The sequence below is a fragment of the Aedes albopictus genome, chromosome 3 (assembly GCF_035046485.1).
Source record: "Aedes albopictus strain Foshan chromosome 3, AalbF5, whole genome shotgun sequence".
Classification (NCBI taxonomy): Eukaryota; Metazoa; Arthropoda; class Insecta; order Diptera; family Culicidae; genus Aedes; species Aedes albopictus.
In genome coordinates this window covers 165838-187420 of record NC_085138.1, presented here as the reverse complement: position 1 = coordinate 187420, position 21583 = coordinate 165838, and the positions used below count along the sequence as shown (strand labels likewise).

General features: G+C 40.2%; 1 protein-coding gene across 2 annotated transcripts in view; it reads left to right on the top strand.

Moving 5' to 3' along the window:
• Positions 1 to 21583, top strand: part of LOC115262186 (hemicentin-2) — a 116296-nt gene that overhangs the window by 7424 nt on the left and 87289 nt on the right. For both annotated transcript variants that reach the window (XM_062858447.1, XM_062858448.1), the window contains exon 2: positions 18936 to 19975. In XM_062858447.1, coding sequence (XP_062714431.1) covers positions 19831 to 19975 — 145 coding nt within the window. In that variant the 5' untranslated portion in view covers positions 18936 to 19830. The remainder of the gene's footprint in view (positions 1 to 18935; positions 19976 to 21583) is intronic.

The following is a 21583-nucleotide window of genomic DNA, read 5'->3' as shown; positions in this document are numbered from 1 at the left end:
GAGAAAATAAAATCATGGATGACATCTGGAAGAGATTCCTGGAGAAATTCCCAGAGAATTTTCTTGAAAAAAAAAACCGAAAGTTTTGCTTAGAAAACTCCCGGATATATTCCTGGAAAAATTCCTAGAGAAATCTTGGAGAAATTCCTAAATAACACCCTGGAGGAATTCCTGAAAAAAAAAAGTTCGTGGAGGAATTCCCGGAAGCATTCATTTTCATTTATTTAGTACTAGCTGACCCGGCAAACCTTGTATTGCCCATTTTAAATGTGTTGGTGTAGTTTTTTTTACAATTATCTACCGCAGCTTTTTTTTATTTTATTGTGTTGTGTTTGAAATTCGCATATCATGCATATAGTAATGACACAGCTTTTTTTTTGAATAAATTATGTATTTGATTTTCCCAACTTTCTATGCATCTAAACAAAGCCACTCTGAAGTCGAATTGAATCGTGCAAAAAATCATGCCGATCGTTCTAATATTTCATCGACTACAAAGGGTATGCAAAGTCAGTTGTGTATGTATAATAGAACAGATTATCTATCAGAACATGCTTTTTACCTGAGGAATACACAGTTTGTGTTTGAATTGCCCGAACAAATTTATGTATGGTTTCATTTTTGTTAAGAAAAAGCCACCCTTTCATTACATTGTTCCAATTCCTAGAGAAATTCCTTCAGGAATATCTAGAGAAATTCCTTGAGAAATCTTCAGAGGAACTCCTGGAAGAATTTCTGGAAGATTTTCTTGCAGAATCGCTGGAAAACTTTCAGATAGAATCCCTGGAGGAATGCTTTAAAGAATTTCTGGAGAAATTCCTCGAGGAATCCCTAGTTGAATTTCTACAGGAATTTCATGAGGTATCTCTAGAGAAATACCTGGAGGAATCACTGGAGGAATTCCTCGAGGAACCCTTGAGAAATCTCCAGAGGAACTCCTGGAAGAATCCCTGATGAATTTCTATAAGGAATTTCCAGAGGAATTTCTGAAGGAATTCCAGGAAAAATTCTTGGAATAATATCTGGATGAATTATTGCAGGAATATCTGGATGAATTATTGGAGGAATCATAAGAGGAATTCCTGGAGGAATCTCTGGAAGAATAATTATAGGAATCCCTGTAGGAATTCCTGTAGGGATCCCTTGAACCAATTCCATGAGAAATCTCTGTAGGAATCCTTGGAAGAATAGCTGGAGGAGAAATTTCTGAAAAAAAAATCCTCAAGGAAACCCTGGAAGAATTCCCGGAACAATCCCTGGAAGGGAATTCCTGGAGGAATTACTTAAAAAAAATCTTAAAAGAATTTCAAAAAGGAACCCCTTGAGAATTTCCTGGATCAATTATTGGGGTTATTCCTGGAGGTATTCTTGGTGGCAATCCTGGAGGGAATGCCTGGATAAAATCCAGAATTGCTGAGTTAATATCTGCAGGTATTCCTGGGGTAATTTCTGGTGGAATTCTTAAAGGTATTCCTGGAGGAGTCCCAGAATTGAATCCTGAAGGAATGTCTGGATGAAACCCTGGAGGAATCCCTATAAAAATCCCTGGACGAATGCCTGGAGGTGTTTCTAAAAGAATTCGTTGAGAAATTTCAAGAGCAATCGCTAGAGGAACTCCTGAAGGAATGCCTGGAGGAGCTCCTGAAGGAATTCCTGTAGACACACCTGAGAGAGTTTCTGGAGAAATCTCTAGAGAAATTCCTGGAGCTATCTTCTAAGTAACTCCTGGAGGAATCTCTAGAGAAATCTCTAGAGAAATTTCTGGAGGATTTTCTTGAAGAATCACTGGAGAATTTTCAAGAGGAATTCTTTTACAAATCTCTGAAATAATTTCTGAAGTATTTCCTGGATGAACCCCTGGTGGAATCACTGGAGGAATTGCTTGGAGGAAATTCTAGAGGAATGTCTAGCGGGCTTTATATAGGAATTCCTGGACGAATAACTGTATGAATTTTTAGACGAACCCCTGAAGGAATTCATAGAGGAATCCTGGAACAACTTCTGAAGGAATTTCTGGAGTAATCACAAGAAGAGAGCTTGGAGTCATTTTTTAAATAATCCCGGAAGTTATTCCTGAAAAAAAACTCACATAAGGAATTCCCGGGTGATTTACTGAAGAAACCCCATGAGGATTTCCTTAGGGAATCACTGGAGTTTTCTTTTTGAATTCTTGTAAGAATTTCTGTTGGATTCGCTGGATAAAAAAATCTGAAGAAATCCATGTCTGCCACACAGTGGCTTAATTTCCCCAACAGGGGAGGAAAAAAAATGTCTGCAATAATTTCTAGATAAAAAATTGAAGGAACAATTGGATGGACTCCTAAAGGATTTTTTTTTGAATAAAATGTTTGAGGAATTTCTGGATTAATTTTTGAATAATCGCTAGTAAAACTTTCTGAAAGAATTTCTGCTAGATATTCCTGTAGAAATACTGCGAATTTCAGATGGAATAATTGGAGCTTTCTCTAGTGAAATTCTGAAAGTCATCTATGAAGGAATACCTGCAGAAATATCTGGTGCAATTCTCGAAGGAAACCGCGAAAACAGCACTGGAACAATCACTTGAAGAACATGTAAAGATTTCCAAAGAACAAACCGCCCCCCCTCCCCCTGGAGCGTTACGTTATTTGTGGACTGCTTCTTATCAAAAGTGCTTAAGGGCATCGCACGGTTGTTAGCGAAAATCCATTAATGGGTGAAAACACCCATTTTTGATAACCCGGGGTTGATAAGAAATGAGCAAAACTTCACCCATTTTTGTGAATATTGCAGGGAGGAGTTGCTCTGACTTTCCATAATGGATAATGATTAATGATAAATAGGATGATGAAGGGTATTATCCGCAGGTTTGTTCACTTCGTCATGGGGTTTTTGGTGGACCAAATTACCTGAAACTTGGGGATATAGCGCAGCTTGGTTGGGAAGGATTTGAGGCCAACTCTGAGTTCAACAGGCTTCAAAAAACCTCCCATGACGAAGAGAACAAAACTGCCAAAAATGCGTAAGTTCCCCTATAAAATGTATTATGGATTTAAATTCGTTTTCCAAAGACTCGTGCACCAACAGTAGGAGGCCAACAATGTTACTCCAAACTTGAATCCGGCAGATCCTCAAGAATCCATTCCATTTCGCAGTGTTTCAGGTTCGTGTTTACTAATACCTACCTCCTATGCTTTCCTTCTTCGAATCTCGGTTCTGTGGTTCCTGTGAATACCGGGCAACTCACTGGAACAATCCGTTCCCAGCCATCTTCGCAAACTGCAGTAGAATCACTTGGCATAATACGAAACCTCCCGGTGATGGCGTCTTGCTCCACCAACAGTCCACTCGTCCATGAGGCAGCATCACACTGACGACAACCCCGTCATGGTGCTGGCTGTCACTGATGCTTGCTGGGGGAAATACACGCATGGGAAATGCTACTCAGCTTTGTTCATACCCCACATTCTCCCTCTTCTCCGAAAAAAAAGTTTTCGACTAGCAGGCTTGTTATTTTTACGCTCAAACCCTCAATTTCGTTCTCTTCATCCTTATGGCACCAATGCAACAAGATACACTTCAAGATACAAGAATTAAGACGAATGGCCACATTTACTTTTTTGTTTAGTAAACGCACTTTTGTTAATATCGAACCTATATCATTTGATTGATAACTTGCAATGCTAACCAATCATCTATGGGGTTTTGCCGAGCTCCAATAAAAATAACTACAACACACGCAGTTGGGTGATGCGTCTTCTCTCCTTCAAGCGCACGTCTCGTTATGTAGCCGGCCACGTTTTTCTCTCACTCAAATCAATCGTTATTCACGATTGCGAAAATTCGACGCATTCAACGAAAACGAACATATTTTGTAAGAATTATTTGTCAAAAAAGAAAAAAAAACAAGAGATTAACGAATTTGAGATTTATCAGACTAAAGATTCCGTATATCATACAACTCCATTTTCAATGCTTCAATGTGATGGTACAGATGGACCATATATAACACACAAATGTCCTTCATTATACGAAAATAGATTCTACAAAACGAGTTCAAAAGAGGTTCTACAACATATTTTCAGTAGATATGTTTTCATTGCGTACTTCGAATTTTAAACTGTTTTACGATATGCAATTTTTATGGGCGGTTTTCATTACACGTCCCTGCATTTTCCTCACGCACAGCTTTCGGCAGTTATCATGCAACGCCATTTCCTTAGACGGGGTTCTTTACACATCGCTGCATTTTCCTGATGCAAACAATTTTCGGCAGTTTTTCAATAACATTTCCTTGGACGGATATAATTTCACGTCCCTGTATTTTCCTTATGCAGAAAAAAATTTTCTGGCAAACAATTTTCGGCAGTTTTTCAATAACATTTCCTTGGACGGATTTCATTTCACGTCCCTGTATTTTCCTTATGCAGAAAAAATTTTCGGCGGTTATCCAACAACGCCTTTATCTTGGACGGTTTTCACTACACGTCCCTGCATTTTCTTTATGCAGAATAATTTTCGGCAGTTATCCAAAAATGCCGTTTCCTTGGACGGTTTTCATTACACGTCCCTGCATTTTCCTTATGCAAAAAAAAATTTCGGCGGTTATCCAACAACGCCTTTACCTTGGACGGTTTTCACTACACGTCCCTGCATTTTCTTTATGCAGAATAATTTTCGGCGGTTATCCAAAAATGCCGTTTCCTTGGACGGTTTTCATTACACGTCCCTGCATTTTCCTTATGCAGAAAAATTGTCGGCGGTTATCCAACAACGCCTTTACCTTGGACGGTTTTCATTACACGTCCCTGCATTTTCTTTATGCAGAATAATTTTCGGCGGTTATCCAAAAAATGCCGTTTCCTTGGACGGTTTTCATTACACGTCCCTGCATTTTCCTTATGCAGAAAAATTTTCGGCGGTTCGAAACGCCATTAATATGCCCAACCAAAAACCCGAGCAAAAAACCAACCCAACCAACCAACGCCGCGAGAATTTTACGGCAACATTCACAATAGTCAAACACCTCTACCATCATGCACATCAACCTGCTTGCATTTACCGTTCAACCGAGCGACAACACGAGCATGTACGATCCGAGGAATCAACGAAAGCGCGACCATCCATGCCGAGCAAGAACATGAAGAAACATGCATGCAATCATCGACCGACCACCTATCCACAGCGTGCTACCAGTCGACAACAAAAATCAACCACGTCACCGCGCCTTTGTTCATGTGTTTGTGCTAGAACCAAGGCTAAAACAGAACGCGGTTGGCATGACAAAAACTTTCCGCGCTCTAGCTTTCGTCAGGAACCGCAGAATTGCAACACCCACTTCACTGTGTTTGCAGCACCACCACACACTTCACACACCAAAACGATTTGTTTTCTCTCACTGTTTTTATGCCAAGTGATTCTACCTATTTTATGATTAACTTGTTATTGATTATGATGCACTCCTGGCAGGATCGCCAATGTGAATACCGGGCAACTCACTGGAACAATCCGTTCCCAGCCATCTTCGCAAACTGCAGTAGAATCACTTGGCATAATACGAAACCTCCCGGTGATGGCGTCTTGCTCCACCAACAGTCCACTCGTCCATGAGGCAGCATCACACTGACGACAACCCCGTCATGGTGCTGGCTGTCACTGATGCTTGCTGGGGGAAATACACGCATGGGAAATGCTACTCAGCTTTGTTCATACCCCACAGTTCCGACAGCATTGAAGATGTCATCTCGTGTACACTCAGGAAAAAATCTTCCTTAAATGCATGTGCAGCTGCATATACCTTGGCCGATTTATCAATTTCATCAATTTCATTTGTACCATATACTAATCACACCGCAGTCGAATGGCTCACATTTGTGACACGCATATATGTCATTTGGCTTCTCATTCAAAGTATGAGCCAGCCTCATACCCAAAAAACTCATTGCAAAAACGAAGATGGCCACCAAAAAAGTTTCCGCGTCTTTCTGTTGCTGGATTGCAGTTACTGGGACGAGCAGCCGAAGTATTGCTGTGTGCATTCAAAATGCAAATATCAAATGCGGGAGCACCAAATGCGGTAAGATTTTCTAACAAGTAACCCGATGTCAGTGGGAGCTTTCGAATCCTAGGTTGGCGGTGATATTGGCTATGGTTGCTACGTTGCCTTTGGTAACATGTGTTACCGCGTTTGAAGCGCATTTGGGCACCGTTTGCATCTTCAACGCACACAGCAATACCACTAATGTTAGTGATGCACTACAAAGATTGTGCTACGGAGGTGTGCAGAAGTCATCACCACTATCTTCCAGCATAAAACACAGGTAAATTATCTGAATTAACATGTTTTGTCTCGTCTCTCCGAAGATGAATTCGGAAGCATCGCCGGAAGCCGAAATTCGAAGGCGAACTGCATCTCGAACTTGACCTCGAGCTGGACGTAATTGTGAATAAACTTTTTTTTTTGTAAAATCCGTTTCACTGATGCCTATTGAACTCTGTTTTCTGTATCAGAAATAGCTCAACCAACATTACTTTCAATGTTCAATCTTTAATACTTTTGTAATACTGTGTAAAAGTTTACTAATTGAAAGTAATTCTGTTTGAACCATTTCTGATACAGGAAACAATAGTTTTAATCTTCTTTTCCAACGCTATAATCATAAGAAACCGTACCTTAAAACGATAAATAAGATCTATATACTTCATTGAAAGAACGCTTGGAAAGTATGTGTCATAGTAATGGATTTCATGAAAGGTTGCCATCATTTTAATGAAATCAACTGTTGGCAATAATTCATTGATCTTGCACATACTCTTCATGAGCCAAACCCCATTGCAAAAATCCATGTAGGTTGGCACATGAATCAAATGAAGATTTTTTCCTGAGTGTAGTATTCTACTGAAAACATTGAGGCCGTTACAGAAGCAACTAATGATTTCGATTGCAAAGTACTAACCTGAGAAGATAAATGTGTTCATGTAATTATTGTTGCAATTATCATTTGTATCACAATAGCCCTGGATAGCTTCATTGCTACGTCCTTAACCCTCGAGCAGTCGCGTCTTTGACTACCTACAGCGACGCCGCGCTCATGCTGTGCACCACAAGCGTGCATTTTTCATGGTGCGTGTACTCAGTACACGACGCGACCGCTCCCGGGTTAATCCGGAGTCAAAAAAGCTAGCATCCGTGGCAAAAGCAATTGGGGTGGTTCCGACATGTATAAAACAGTTTCAGCAGGTTTCAAACACAATCATTATTTGTTTCACGCTACCGGCGCTACCTGTCCCGTCAAACGTCGTACTGCCGGCCTACTGTGTTTTTTGACATACAGCTCCATAGGGACGTCCCCTGCGAAGTCATTTGTATGGGAGCTCCCCGTTCCAAAGACCGGAGAGGTCTCACACCAGGCTAAGAACCTTCCCCGGTCCCAAACCCCCCTGCATACGAAATTTGAAGCCGATCGGTTCAGTAGTTTCCGAATCCATAGCGGTCAGACAGACAGACAGACAGACAGACAGACAGACAGACAGACAGACAGACAGACAGACAGACAGACAGACAGACGGAAATTCATTTTTATATATATAGATTACATCAAATTCAAGATAAAACTGAATCAACAATATTTCTCCATAATACACGGTTCGTGGCTGCCGCTCTCCATCCTCGGTCGCGCCCGATGCTCGCCAAGTCACGCTCCACCTTTGCAGGGTTGTTGTCCGGCATTCTTGCAACATGCCCTGCCCACCGTATCCTTCCGGCTTTGGCCACCTTCTGGATGCTGGGTTCGCCGTAAAGTGCAGCGAGCTCGTGGTTCATCCTTCTCCGCCACACGCCGTTCTCCTGCACACCGCCGAAGATCGTTCTTAGCACGCGTCGCTCGAAAACTCCGAGTGCTTGTAGGTCCTCCTCGAGCATGGTCCATGTCTCGTGCCCGTAGAGGATCACCGGTCTTATTAGCGTTTTGTACATGGTGCATTTGGTGCGTGGGTGAATCTTTTTCGACCGCAGTTTCTTCTGGAGCCCGTAGTAGGCCCGACTTCCGCTGATGATGCGCCTCCGAATTTCACGGCTCACGTTGTTGTCAGCCGTCAGTAAGGATCCGAGGTAGACGAATTCCTCCACCACCTCGAAAGTATCCCCGTCTATCGTAACATTACTACCCAGACGGATCCGGTCGTTTTCGGTTCCGCCTACCAGCATGTACTTTGTTTTTGAGGCATTCACCACCAGTCCGACCTTTGCTGCTTCGCGTTTCAGGCGGGTGTACAGTTCTGCCACCGTTCCAGATGTTCTAGCGATAATGTCCATGTCGTCCGCAAAGCACACAAATTGACCGGATTTTGTGAAAATCGTTCCCCGGCTGTTGAGCCCGGCTCGTCGCATCACACCTTCCAGAGCGATGTTGAAGAGTAGACATGAGAGTCCGTCACCTTGTCGCAGTCCCCGGCGAGATACGAATGAACTGGATAGTTCACCCGAAACCCTTACGCAGTTTTGCACACCGTCCATCGTTGCTTTAATCAGTCTAGACAGCTTCCCAGGAAAGCCGTTTTCGTCCATGATTCTCCATAGCTCTGCGCGGTCGATACTGTCGTATGCCGCTTTGAAGTCGATGAACAGGTGATGCGTTGGGACCTGGTATTCACGGCATTTCTGGAGGATTTGCCGTACGGTAAAGATCTGGTCCGTTGTCGACCGGCCGTCGATGAAGCCGGCTTGATAACTTCCCACGAACTCATTTGTTTTAGGTGACAGACGACGGAAGATGATCTGGGATAGCACTTTGTAGGCAGCATTCAAAATAGTGATCGCCCTGAAGTTCCCGGAAGCACTCATGGACGAATTCTTGGGGAAATTCTCAATGAAATTTCCGGAGAAAATCTTGGAAAAATTCTCCGGAGAATTCCTGCAGAAATTGCCGAGTCCTGGTGGGAGTCCTAGAGGAAATCCTGGGGAAATTTCCGGAGGAATCCCCGGAGGAATTCCTGGAGGATTACCTAGAGGATTTCCTGGAGGAACTTCTGGAGGATGCCCTGACGGAATTCCCGAAAGATTTCCAGAAGAAATTGCTGGAGGAAGTTCTTGGGGAATTCCCAGTGGAATTCTTGGATAAATATCTGGAGGAATTCCCGGAGAAATTCCTGGAAAAATTCCCGAATGAGATCCTGTAGAAATTCCCGGAGACATTCCCGGAAGAAAAAACGGAGCAAAAGAAGCAATATTGTAGGGTGACAAAACTTGTCTGCAGGGGGTCAAAGACGGTGTTAGAGTATTGCCTCTTGTACCACCGTACTCGACCGTCTACTATCCTGCCAAATGGTTCTTAGCTTGCTGAGCAACTATGCTGGAAATGGAATATTTCTTGTTCATTAGGGTGTTCATACAAGTATTTTCTTAATATTAGACGAAACCTATCGAATAATATCAGAACCAAGGACGCCAGATACGTCTTACTTCCTCTTAACTTTCGGAACAATTTGCTGGATGTTTTCCGAGTTTTGAGATAACATTGTTTGAATGTTTTGATTGCTAGTGTCCCCTAGCGTCACCATTCTCGGATAGTTCTCAACACGCCGAACAATTTTACAGAATACGCCATGTTTTTAACATATAACAGTAACGAGACACACGTGTTTACAAATAAATCACAAATCAAAGACTCAATTATCAGACAGTTTTTAGCTAGCTGAAGAACTTTGTTGAAGACAGCATCATTCTATCTTATCAGGATTCTGAGATATAGAAGTTTGAACCTTTTTTACCCTGCCGCCACCTAGCGAACGATTCTCGAATCAAAGACGCCATTGCCAGATAGTTCTTAGCCTGCTGATCAACTTTGCTGAAAACGGCATGCTTGTACCTCATTAGGGTATCGAGATATACGTGTTAGAATTTGTCAGACACAAGGCGCCATCTAGCGGATAAATCTCAAACCAAAGACTTTACTATCAGATAGTTCTGAGCTTGCTGAAGAATTTTGCCGAAGACAGTATCATCCTATCTTATCAGGTTTCTGAGATATGAGGGTTTGAACATTTTTGACACTGGCGCCGCCTAGCGGCCGAATCACGAACCAAAGTCGTCGTTGCCAGTTAGTTCTTAACCTGCTGAACAAATTCGCCGAAGACACTATACTTCTATCTCATCGGGATCTTGAGATATACTTTGCGCAAAGTATGTGGCCAATTTTGGTACCCCAAGACAATCCGGAATAACTCCGGAACCATGTGGACCAGGCACCCATGTCCCCGGCATCAAAAACTAGAAGAGTTTTTCGGGAAGTTGTGAAAATTTCATCAAAATCCATCGAAAAACAAAAAAGTTATGACCATTTTTGTGCTTTTCCGAAGGTGGAAAATGTACGTTGGCTGGATGAAGGTTAACCATGCCATGAGGAAGTGCCCAAGCAAGATTGAAGTTTATGTTCATGGATAAATCTGCTTGGAATTTCAAGATTTGCCAGGAAGTTCGAGCTCTGGACATCGTTTTCTCACATCACGATTTTGACACCAAATCGACAATGATTTTTCATAAGGGCCTAACTGACTTGATCGATTTCTCTTCGTCGACTCTCTCTTCCGCTAATAACTTTATCAAAACAAACAAAATCATTATTCTTTTTCTTTCTATAGCAACATGTAGTCGTCTACTTCGCATTTCAACCAAAAAATCTTTGGAAAACTCAATAGGGGCTGTCCATAAACCACGTGGTCATTTTTTGGGACTTTTCAAACCCCCCCCCCCCCCCCCGCGTGGTCATTGGTCCATACAAATTTTTTTATTTGTCCATACAAAATTGTCATTGGCCGAACCCCCCCCCCCCCCCTCATGACCACGTGGTTTATGGACAGCCCCATACACATTCTGTGATAACACAAAGAGAGGATCGATGAAGAGAACTCGAAAATGTCCGTTAGGCCCAAATGAAAAATCAGTGTCGAAATGTGTACAAAGATGATAACCTCAAGAATCGCGTGCTGCTTTTCGAAAATGCACACAAGGGATCTGTAGAGGTTTGAGCCAATTTGGTGAGCTATCACGACAGTCTGAGATGTGTAGTGGTGTCATCACTGTTGGATAGTGTTTATTAACGAAACAACACTCAAATTTCGCTTCTTTGGAATTCACTGAATAGCCCTTAATTTCGCAAGAAGAGAAATATTTGGCAAAGTTTCTTTGGAATCCTAATCAGATTGGTAGAGGGTCCCAGGACACTACAGAGATGACCTGATTGTTAAACAAATCCGCCGAAGGGGTTGTTGTTAAAATTTACTACCATTGTGCAGATTTTTAAGGAAGTAATCACGGAAAAAATGAGAAAATGTATTAAAAATTAAATGAAATAATTTTAATGATATTTTTCCATGAAACTACAGTAAATTATCTTTGTTTTGAGGGCTTCACCTTCCCAAGTAACACAGAAAACATCTTTGAGAATAAACTTTAAAAAAGACGTTGTAGTATAGTACTATAATCGTATTTCTACACATATTATGTTGAAATCAAGTTTTAACTGTGTTTGGCAATAACAAGTTACTGAAAAATGTTATCATCGTCACTACAAGTTAAAATAACGTAAATTTAACGTTGGTTACACAAGATATTTGTGTCATCGTTTTCCTTCAATTGAAGATGATATGTATAACATCAGTGGCACATAGTTATAACCTTTGAGCACGAACATGTTATTAAAACGTTGTTTTTACGTACTAAATACGTTAATGTACAACATTATCAGTTTGCTATCTCTTCTCACTGATTTGAGCATTATTTAAGAAACATCTCTTTCACTTATAAATTTAAGGCAATCCAAATACTAAAGCAACTTTAACTTTATGCTTTGCGGTTTGATCCCGCTACAAGTATGCTAAACGGGGTAACAAAAGGGTAGGTATGTTTAATAGTCTCTAAAAAACTTGGCGCAGACCACCAAGCAGACCACAGCCACCATGGCTCGAAAGATGGGCGCAACATTTAACTTTATTTGCATGGCAGGCCTCCCGTCACCTAAAAATCACTGGGGGTACTTACGTGGCGGCTAAATCTCACTTATTAGCACAGTTCTTACACTATTTTTTATCCCGTGAAACATACGAAAACAATTAATGGGTATTCGTTCTAGTAAACTCACTCCAACTTTGTTATTGTTATACCTATGTTCAAAACAGGTCATCCAAAACCAAAAATGACATCGTCGTATGCTATTGGGAAGTAGATGTTCAAAATACGTTGCTATGATGTTTTTTTAATGTATTTCATTCGATTCTAGTAGTATTCGACAAACATGTTATTAAGATGTATAGCAGTCGTAATTTGAGCGTATTTCTAGAACTTTGAGTTCTTCCGTATATCAGGCCAGACCAATTACAGTGCCTGCTAAAAAGTTTCACACTACCATTTTTATATATAGCCGTTTGTTCATCTGCTGATGTTTCTGCCAATAATTGTCCATCTGGAACAGTTTAAATATGTAATGAAATAATATAATTTCCTTATTGATAACGAACACAAATTCTACAGTCTAAAATAACATCATTAATACATCACAATTGAAAATGACATCCCAAAACATTCTGACGGTACTTTGTCAAGAACCACCATATTGCATGTCTGAAAATTTGTTTGAAAATTTCTTACAAACCACAGAGATGTAAAAAAAACTTCTCTTCTTATTTCCAATCCGATGGAAAGCGAATGAATTTATGACGAGGAAAAGTGCTTATTTCACCATCAATTTTGAACGGCACATGAAATTAAGTCAAAGTGCCCAAGATGGTAAATTACAAACGATATAAGGCCTGAAAATTATTTTGAGCCATCACTTAAAACTGCATTAATAAACGATGCCATATTTATTTGCTGTGCGTGGTTAACGAATATTAATTTCGTGCCAGCAATAAGTAAGTTGTTATGATGTTGCTGAGAACATATTCGATACATAATTTTATGTTATAAGAATGTATTGAAAAACATCTTCAGTAACATCAAAGATGTTTTATAAACCGCCATTTTTTGCGCTTTTTCGGTTATATAAGTGTATGAAAATACGTTTCCCATCTATGAAACAAAAAATGGACGTTTGTATGAAACATGTATTATATACAGTATTATAACAAATTGTGTTACTTGGGTTTTCTGTTTGTTATTCCACTCCTGAGATATAAGTGATTATCTGCGTCCGGATTCTAACTGGACAATGCTTTAAGCCTCAAATGAAACCATTGAGTTGGTATCTGATGTAGCTAAACCAGTATCCTAGCATCATATAGAATGAAATGAAAAGGGTGTCCATCAATGCTTATGTAATTGAATTACGATATTGAACATAGATTTAAATTGGTGGACACTGAACAATCTTCACTTGTAGCAACCCAGCCTCACTTTCAGATTAAAGAAATAAATTCATTTTGAAATTTTTGTTCGTATGTGAATCAGAATGCACAAAATTCTAAAAATAAATATCATGCCTTTAAAGTTTAAAGTCGATCTGCACAATCAGGGTACTTTAGCAAGAACAGTCATTGTATGTGGTGCCATATTAGATGAACCAAAATGAATACTTCTCGCTCCCATTGCAGCATCAAATGCTACGGGTTTTTCTTCGCTTAAATTTGCTTCATTCCGGAAAACTTCAGGTTTTGATTTGTTCGAACTAGAGATTCAGAAAATAAAAAAATCTTATAACCCTCCCAAGAAGCGAAATTGTAAAGTTCTCGTCTGTTGGGCGACTATCTGCTCCCTTATGCTTCTATACAGAGCAACAAACTAAAGCCATAAGTTTTTCCCCCCTGCATGGTAAAGTTGTTCCTGTCAGTAGCCATTCGTTGCCCTTTATACTTTAACCGAATGCGTGCTTGAAAAATATTATATCTTAATGAAAGTAAGTGGGTTATCAGATTGGTTACCAGCCTGCACTTAGTTTGTTAGTATTTTAGTATAACTTTTTAATTGAAATTTTTCACCCTTCTTTCTATTCTTCAATCGCTTAACCTAATTTACAGCTCTTTTGTCCACTAGGGAACTGTGTGAACGATTCCAATTGGAAGCTGTTACTTACACTTTGTACAGAGCCTAAATGTATTATATTCTAATTCTACTATATCGAACTGGTTGCCGTTACGCTGCTTTCACTTGCTATTCCATCATGGTAGGATGATGAACACAAGGATGTTGATGTGTGGCTGTTGTTCCTTTTTCCAGTTCGATTGGGGGTCCATTATGCCGTTCGCCGATGTCCATGTATCTGGGTCCATTTGAGCCATGGGCTCAGGAGAGGGTCAGTGTCAGCTGCTCTCAGGGGGAAAAAGCAACTGACGAAAGTGCCGGGGCTGGGATCGAACCCATGACCATCTGCTTATGAAGCAAACGTGTGACCGGCATTTACCCTTTTTATTTTCAAGAATTTTCAAGCTAGGCACAACAGGATGTTTGTATTTGTATTTGTATTTGTATTTGTATTTGCTTATATCATCTGACCTTTGTAGTCTTAATGAATGTAGTGGGATGAGGAAAAGCTTCCTTGAGCCAGCCACATTATGCCAAGAACAAGAAAGCGTAAAAACCCCATATCTTTTCTCAAATGTAACAATAAATGAATCTTAAAAACTAGTCAAATATTGAAACGACAAACAATCTGAGATGATACTTAATTAACAAGAACAGAACTTATTTAAAACCTAATATCTGGCAGTACGACGTTCAGCAAATATCTTGGTGTGAGGACCGCTCGATGAAGTTCTCATATAATTGAAATAAGAGCAGTCATGTAATGAAAATAGCCCATGGACAAATGTAATGATATCATCAGGGCTGCACAGTGGTTCAGATTAAAAAATACCTGGCAAAAACTCCCAAATCGAGTAGTTCTCTAGTTTTTGCCAAAATGAATCATGGCGCTAATGTTTTGGCAGCTCTTGGCAGATATATTTTTCCTCAATCAATTCTGCATACTTGAACGAGCATTTGAACGGAATATTCCAGGGGAGCGAATTGTAAGATACTTTGAAATGCAAGTGTAAGAGTTTCTTTTACTAATGACAGAAGTGTTATTTTGTAGTAGTTGAATTCGTCCTTGTTCTTTATCAAAAATTCAGTATTTTTTCGAACAGCAGCTAGTCAGTGCTTTTTTTTATCTGTATTTACGAGATTTTTAGCCCTAGGCTAGTTCATCTCGGAACCCACGTTTTACTTCCCTTCCGAAGGAAGAACCCACATTTTGTGAGGTTGTCGGGAGTAGGAATCGATCCCAGGTCTTCGGCGTGATAGTCAAGTGTTCTAACCATCACACCAGACCGCTCCACTGCTAGTGAGTGCTGTAATCAGATACAAAATAAATATTTCCAAATTCTTTAAAAGCTAGTCAATGCTGCTGATGCTATGGATGAATGATCGATGTACTGTAACTCATTAAGGACATTTTCAAAAATTTATTTTCTGCCAGCTTTTCCCAAAATTGGACCTTTGTGGGCCGTTATGTTTACTATTATATAACGCCATGCACTCTACGCTTACTGTAATTTCCCGGGGATTTTCTATCCAACTGTATTGGATGGGTTGTCCACTATGCTTGTTACTTCTATCTCCTATTCTTATTCTTATAATATACGTTGAAAGAAACTATGTCCCCACTTAGCGGGATGTATAGGACATTTTATGGATGCGAAATGTTATCGCAACACAAGGCATCCACCGAAATTGTAAATGCGTTTTGCTCGTGTAGTTAACGGCTTACGGCGCACTACGGACCCCCTGTTCCGGGGGTAAAAGTCCACCAAACAGGAAACCTCAATCCAAGGTGTTAGGCGACCCGTGCTGAGGGATGAATGGTGAAGGGGGTTTGATACATGCTCGATCTTTAACGAAGCCCGTAACATGGGTAGATCACCTTTTTGGGATGCGTTACGGAGTAAACTTAACCAAACTGAACCCTGGCGACATACAACTTGTTAAGCTAGGGTAATGCGTTTTGATAATAAGGATTCATAGTACAAAGCCCTTGTTACTAGTCACAGTTTCTAAAATTGCATTTATTTTGCCTTACGGATAGTTAAAGACTTGGTTTTCCCTCGCCATACACTTGATGTAAGGAAAACAAACATGCTTTGCGTACCTAATTGCGTAAAAACCTACTAACGACTGATAAGTACTGGTAATACAAGGACTCACGTGAGTTCTTATTACCGAACACATTCTTTAATTTGACAGAGGTTTGCAACAAACCTAAAGCCCCGGGATTTTCTATGTTGTCCTGCATGGATGCATGGTCAAATATCAGTTCTACCGTTTTGTTTTTCTCAGAAATAGAATCTATTATGTATGATTAGGGGCGCACTTTCGCTGGGATGTATATCCCCATGAAAACGGTACTTTTTCATCGCATTCGATTTCTCGAACCTCTGAGGTGACAAATCAAGAACTGTACAGAATTCGATGCTTCATTGCCTCACAATGATAATGGAGTAGTACGACATGCACCAAATACTTATGATACGGCTATTGCCACAAAAGATCTAAATACTGGTCGCAGTGGCTCATCCAAACAGAAAATATTGCGTTTTCTTCACTCTTTTTGGCGAGTACTCGAGCACGAGAAACATTTTCAATGCCAAGGTGTAAATAGTGGGCCGGTCTCAGCGAGAGTTACTCATACATGATATGAGAATTATGGATTATGGATACAATATTTCACGTCTATATTAACTAACATCCATCCAAGAAATTAATTACATGGCATTTATTCGTCTATGACTAACACCTACTTACGGCTAATATATTTAAGTTTAATGCGAAATAATCACCGTTTATTTCAATCTTCTTATCGACACTCCCACTGAACGCCCAGGCGATCTCATTTGTTAACTTCCAATCCGGAGTCCACTTTTATGGCGGTGAATGAATACCGATAAATGGGAGGAGCTTGAGGTATTCAAAAGCCACATATATTAGTCGAATTATAATAAGCCGCCTGCAAGCGTGGCGACGATTCATTGAAAAGCGGCGAGAAAAGTGGCTTATCAACTAATTATAATGCGTCATCATCATCACCATCAGCAGCAGTATTTGGTTATTTGTTTATCCCAATGTGTATTTTATATTGGCTTTGCGAAATAATATACATCATTCGAAAAGCTCCTTATCGTATTGATGCGCATTTTTCAAATTAGGTGGAACTCTTCACATGTGGAATGAACGATAAAATGACTTTGTATCAACGATATGCAGCTCTGGTGGGATTACCAGTATATTATTCATCATCAATGCGGTTTGGGTACACTGTTGGCTCACTCCGGAGATAAATTTTAGTTCCATTCATTGCTTGGTTTACCAATAAATTAGGGATGATTGTAGTTTTCGTTTCACTTATTCTTCATGATAAAATCCTAATTGACGAGTTCATACTTTTTTTATTTAGACGAAGTTAATCCAATTGTTATCTACGCAGTCTTAGGCTTTGAAAACAAGTTTTATTATTCACCCGACGTTTTGACACGGAGATAGTATCTTCCTCAAGAGAAAACTGTGATTGGTAGTTAATATTTAACAAATGTGTCTTTATAAAGTTTGTGTATGAATACTTACGTTTCTGTAAGAATACTAACGTTTTCGGTAAATTGTTTTGTCTAACTTTAACTGTCTCTTCTTGTGTCGTTTTTTGATACTATGTGAATGAAAAAAACTATTTCTGAAAAGTTGATGATGAAGATGATGCCAATGACGAATTCAGAGTTAAAACAGAATGTTGAGAAGTAAATCCCCATATGAGAACGACTGCTCTAAGCTCCTCTGTAACACGCATCATCACGACCGTGAATTGTATTATGCAAATTTTTTGTTCCCTTGAATCCCGCAAATCCCCAAATAATTATTTACATCACATTAGGAAACACGCTCGCTCAGTTTCACCAAATCCAACAGCAAAAAGATTTCCACACAATTTTCCTACAGAAAGCGATGTGCGAGTGGAAACCGGAACAAACAGCGCGCTTCTCATCATATTATGATAATTATGAGAAATGAAAATATTTTTATTTAATGCTGCTTCCCGCCACATCGCTTAGCTGTCGGACGCCCAGGCAGTTGGGTGGAAGGAGGAAACCCAGTAATGCATGTGCTTCGCGCTTTTCCTGGCCAATCCATAGCACCACGGAGGGTAGATGCGAATAATTCTGTTAGGTTGGGATCCGCGCTGAGCTTCTAGTAAGCGGGATGTGCTTTTTTCGGTTTTTATCATCTAGCTGCGTTGTGCATCTTCAGCACATATTTACTCGAGCCATGTGCTGGCTTCAACAAGGAGCTACGATGATGAAACTTAGGCACTTGGGTGAGTGGATTGAAAGGCAAACTCCTGTTCCTTTCTGTATGTTAATGTATTCTACCGGTTAATGTATTCTACCAGGAACCGATTATGAATCCATTGGAAGAAAATGGACTTCGGGGTATGCAGTTCCCAGAAGGTTACCACCTCCACTGTTCAGCAAGGTGCTCCTTTGAGTGCTTCAATTGTTGTCCCATTCGAAACAAAGAGCTAGAGCGCTTTTTCATTTGTATCTAATCATGGATTTTTTTATGTTAAAAGTTGGCACAATTATTATACGAAAAATGTCGAGCGGATCTGGATGGTTAGAACACATGACTATAACGTCGAGGACCTGGGATCGAATCCCACTCCCAACCAACTTACAAATATGTAAGTTGTTCCTTCGGAAGGTTACCTAAACCGTAGTTCCCGAGATGAACTATCCTGGTGTTGAATATCTACTAAAAGAACGTCATCAATCGAATTTGATAAATTTAGAAATATAAGAATTTGTGTTATTTACTATAATCTCATAAAACTAAACTACGGCTACAGAAATAACTGTTTCCCATTTCGATCAACAAATTTGCCTACATCCAAAAAGCGTAAATTGTTTATTAACAATCTTTTTCTTTCTTCGTTCTTCATCCGCAGCCTTCCGTAGTTCATCATCTCGATCCAAAAAAAAATCGGAATAAGTGAAATCGATAGGATTTATTTCGTCAATCTGGTGGCAGAAATCTGTGTAGCTGTTGGTGAGAGAAATGTCATTTCCCATGACGACAATGGTTTCGTTATCTAAGATGCCAGACAGGACACCGACGACACTGAGCCAACGGTAATGGATTATGTGGATCGAGCGTTCTGCGGCGGAAATCCAATGTCACGTCATCCCGCTCACTCGACGACAAAAAAATAGAAAATAAAAGGATCATACCATATTAGGCGAATACTGAGAAGAAAGGCTCCCCAGTAAGGCAATCAGAATCGTGGTTTGTGTGTTTTCTTTCGGCAAAATGGATGAAAAAATGAAGAAGAAGACAAGCTCCCCAAAATACGTGTTATTTTAACTCGGACCCCGAAAGGCAGGTCCACCACCGAGATTGTGTTGAGTGAAAGATTTAACCACAAGTGGTTGCTTTTCCCATGAGCAGGAAGTTAGTTCGAGCGCCGCAAAATTGTGTGGAAGAAAAACGGCCGTAGAAAAAAACGTAAGCCGAGAAATCGACGAAGCCTTTGCGAGGGGTCGGTTGAGCACAGCGCCGCGGTGGCTGATGCTTTTATAAAATTACGCGGAAATGTCCTTCCAAACGGTATTTCGAAGGCGAAAGAAAAGATATCGTTAAGTGTTGCGTGAAAAAAATGTGAAAGGAAAAATATACGCCCCGAAGAGTAGCTAATCACAGCGTCTGGGATTTTCCGTGCAGATTGAGCGGAAGATTAGTGCGAAAGTGATTTTTCTTACTTATATTTTTGCTGGATCATTTCTAAAATATTATAGTAAGAGAGTGTGGGAGCTGGATTTCACAAGAGAGTAGAGGATATAATAATGGCAAAATACGTGACAAAGCAGTATTATTATTTGTGGATCGTAGTGAGCATTTGTGCTATGCTGGACCTAAGCGAAGTAGGCCGAAGATTCACTCAAGGAAGCGCTCTGGTTCAAGCCAGTTCCATCATAGGAGATGAAAATGGTAAGTAATATTTTTATTCTTTTTTATTGCAGATACTTTTACAAAAAGAAAATAAAAATTATAAAAACAACAAAGCATAACATAATCATTACTTCTCAGAGAGTCAGTACAGCTTCAATATTTCAAAAATTATTATGATTTCATTCTCATTAAAAAAGAAAACAAAAACGGAAAACCAGCACTGAGATTTTTCCGTAGGCATTTGAATAAAGCTCAAGTGGCCTTGCTGTGCGGTTGCAGACCACCATTACTCTTACACAAAAGCACCCGACTATACAAATATTCCAAGTGCCTTTCACATTCTTTGCTGGCCGTGATGGTGGCGCATACGTTGACAAAGAGTGGCCAAAGTCACGTTCTTCATTTTCCATGATGATGTTGTTATACTGGCTTTCCACAGTCACCAGCAGACCAGAATCCAGCAGGAATGTCAGTTGGTGGTGAGAAGCTATTTCCGGGATCAGGGTGGTTTAAGTCAGTTATAAAATGCTATTCAGTTTACAGAAAAAAAAACCACGAGGAGGCAAATGAAGTCATTTCACTCTTGACAAGAAAAAGCTGCTGGTTTGAAATGACATATTTTCGGAATAATGAGTTAAATAAAAAATCGTATAAAATAATAAATAAAATCAAAACCATGCATTACTGTTTACTGTTACTGATCTATCCTTATCAGGGAGAATAATGTGCATTGAAAAAACAAAACCCTGCATTAAATATTCGAAACAAAATGACATTGTCGATTAGCATGTTCATAACATTTGTTTGCAAAGCATCAAATTTATCTAATGTATCCTCAGTTTGTCCCACACCGTTCTCTAGTGCACCACTAAAAGCCATCCTTAGTACTCGTCGTTCGAATACTCCAAGTGCGTGCAGATCCTTCTGGATCATGGTCGAGGTCTCATGCCTACAGACCACAGATCGTATGAGGGTTTTATGCATGATACCTATATTTGGTGCGAAGATAGATCTTTCTTTAGCAGCATGATTCCTCAGATGATGAGCCTTTGTGAGTCGTGAGTCGTTAATCACATTTGTTGTTGTCAGCCGTTAGTTTGATTCCGAGGTAGACGAGTTGCTCTACCACGCAGGTATCCCCGTCTATCATGAAACTACTTCCGAGATGAATGCTGTCGTAGTTGACATGTTGGGTATTGGTTCCCTTATTAAGCATGTGGCTCCCATTTTCATCCTACGAAAAACAAAGGATTGAACCGTTGTTTGTTTTGTTTCATATGTTTGTATTTTTTGTTAGAAGTGAGCAAGCATGAAAACAAAAAGAACGGTATCAATCGGTGCCGTAATCGCATGTTTTCGAATAAGATGAATATGGGAGCATGAAATTACTGATGGCACACATTCATTTCATTTATTTAGTATTACATCAAATTCAAGATAAAACTTAATCAACTATATTTCTCCATAATACACGGTTCGTGGCTGCCGCTCTCCATCCTCGGTCGCGCCCGATGCTCGCCAAGTCACGCTCCACCTGGTCCGCCCATCGTGCTCTCTGCGCTCCACGCCTTCTTGTGCCAACCGGATCAGTTGCAAACACCAGCTTTGCAGGGTTGTTGTCCGGCAACATGCCCTGCCCACCGTATC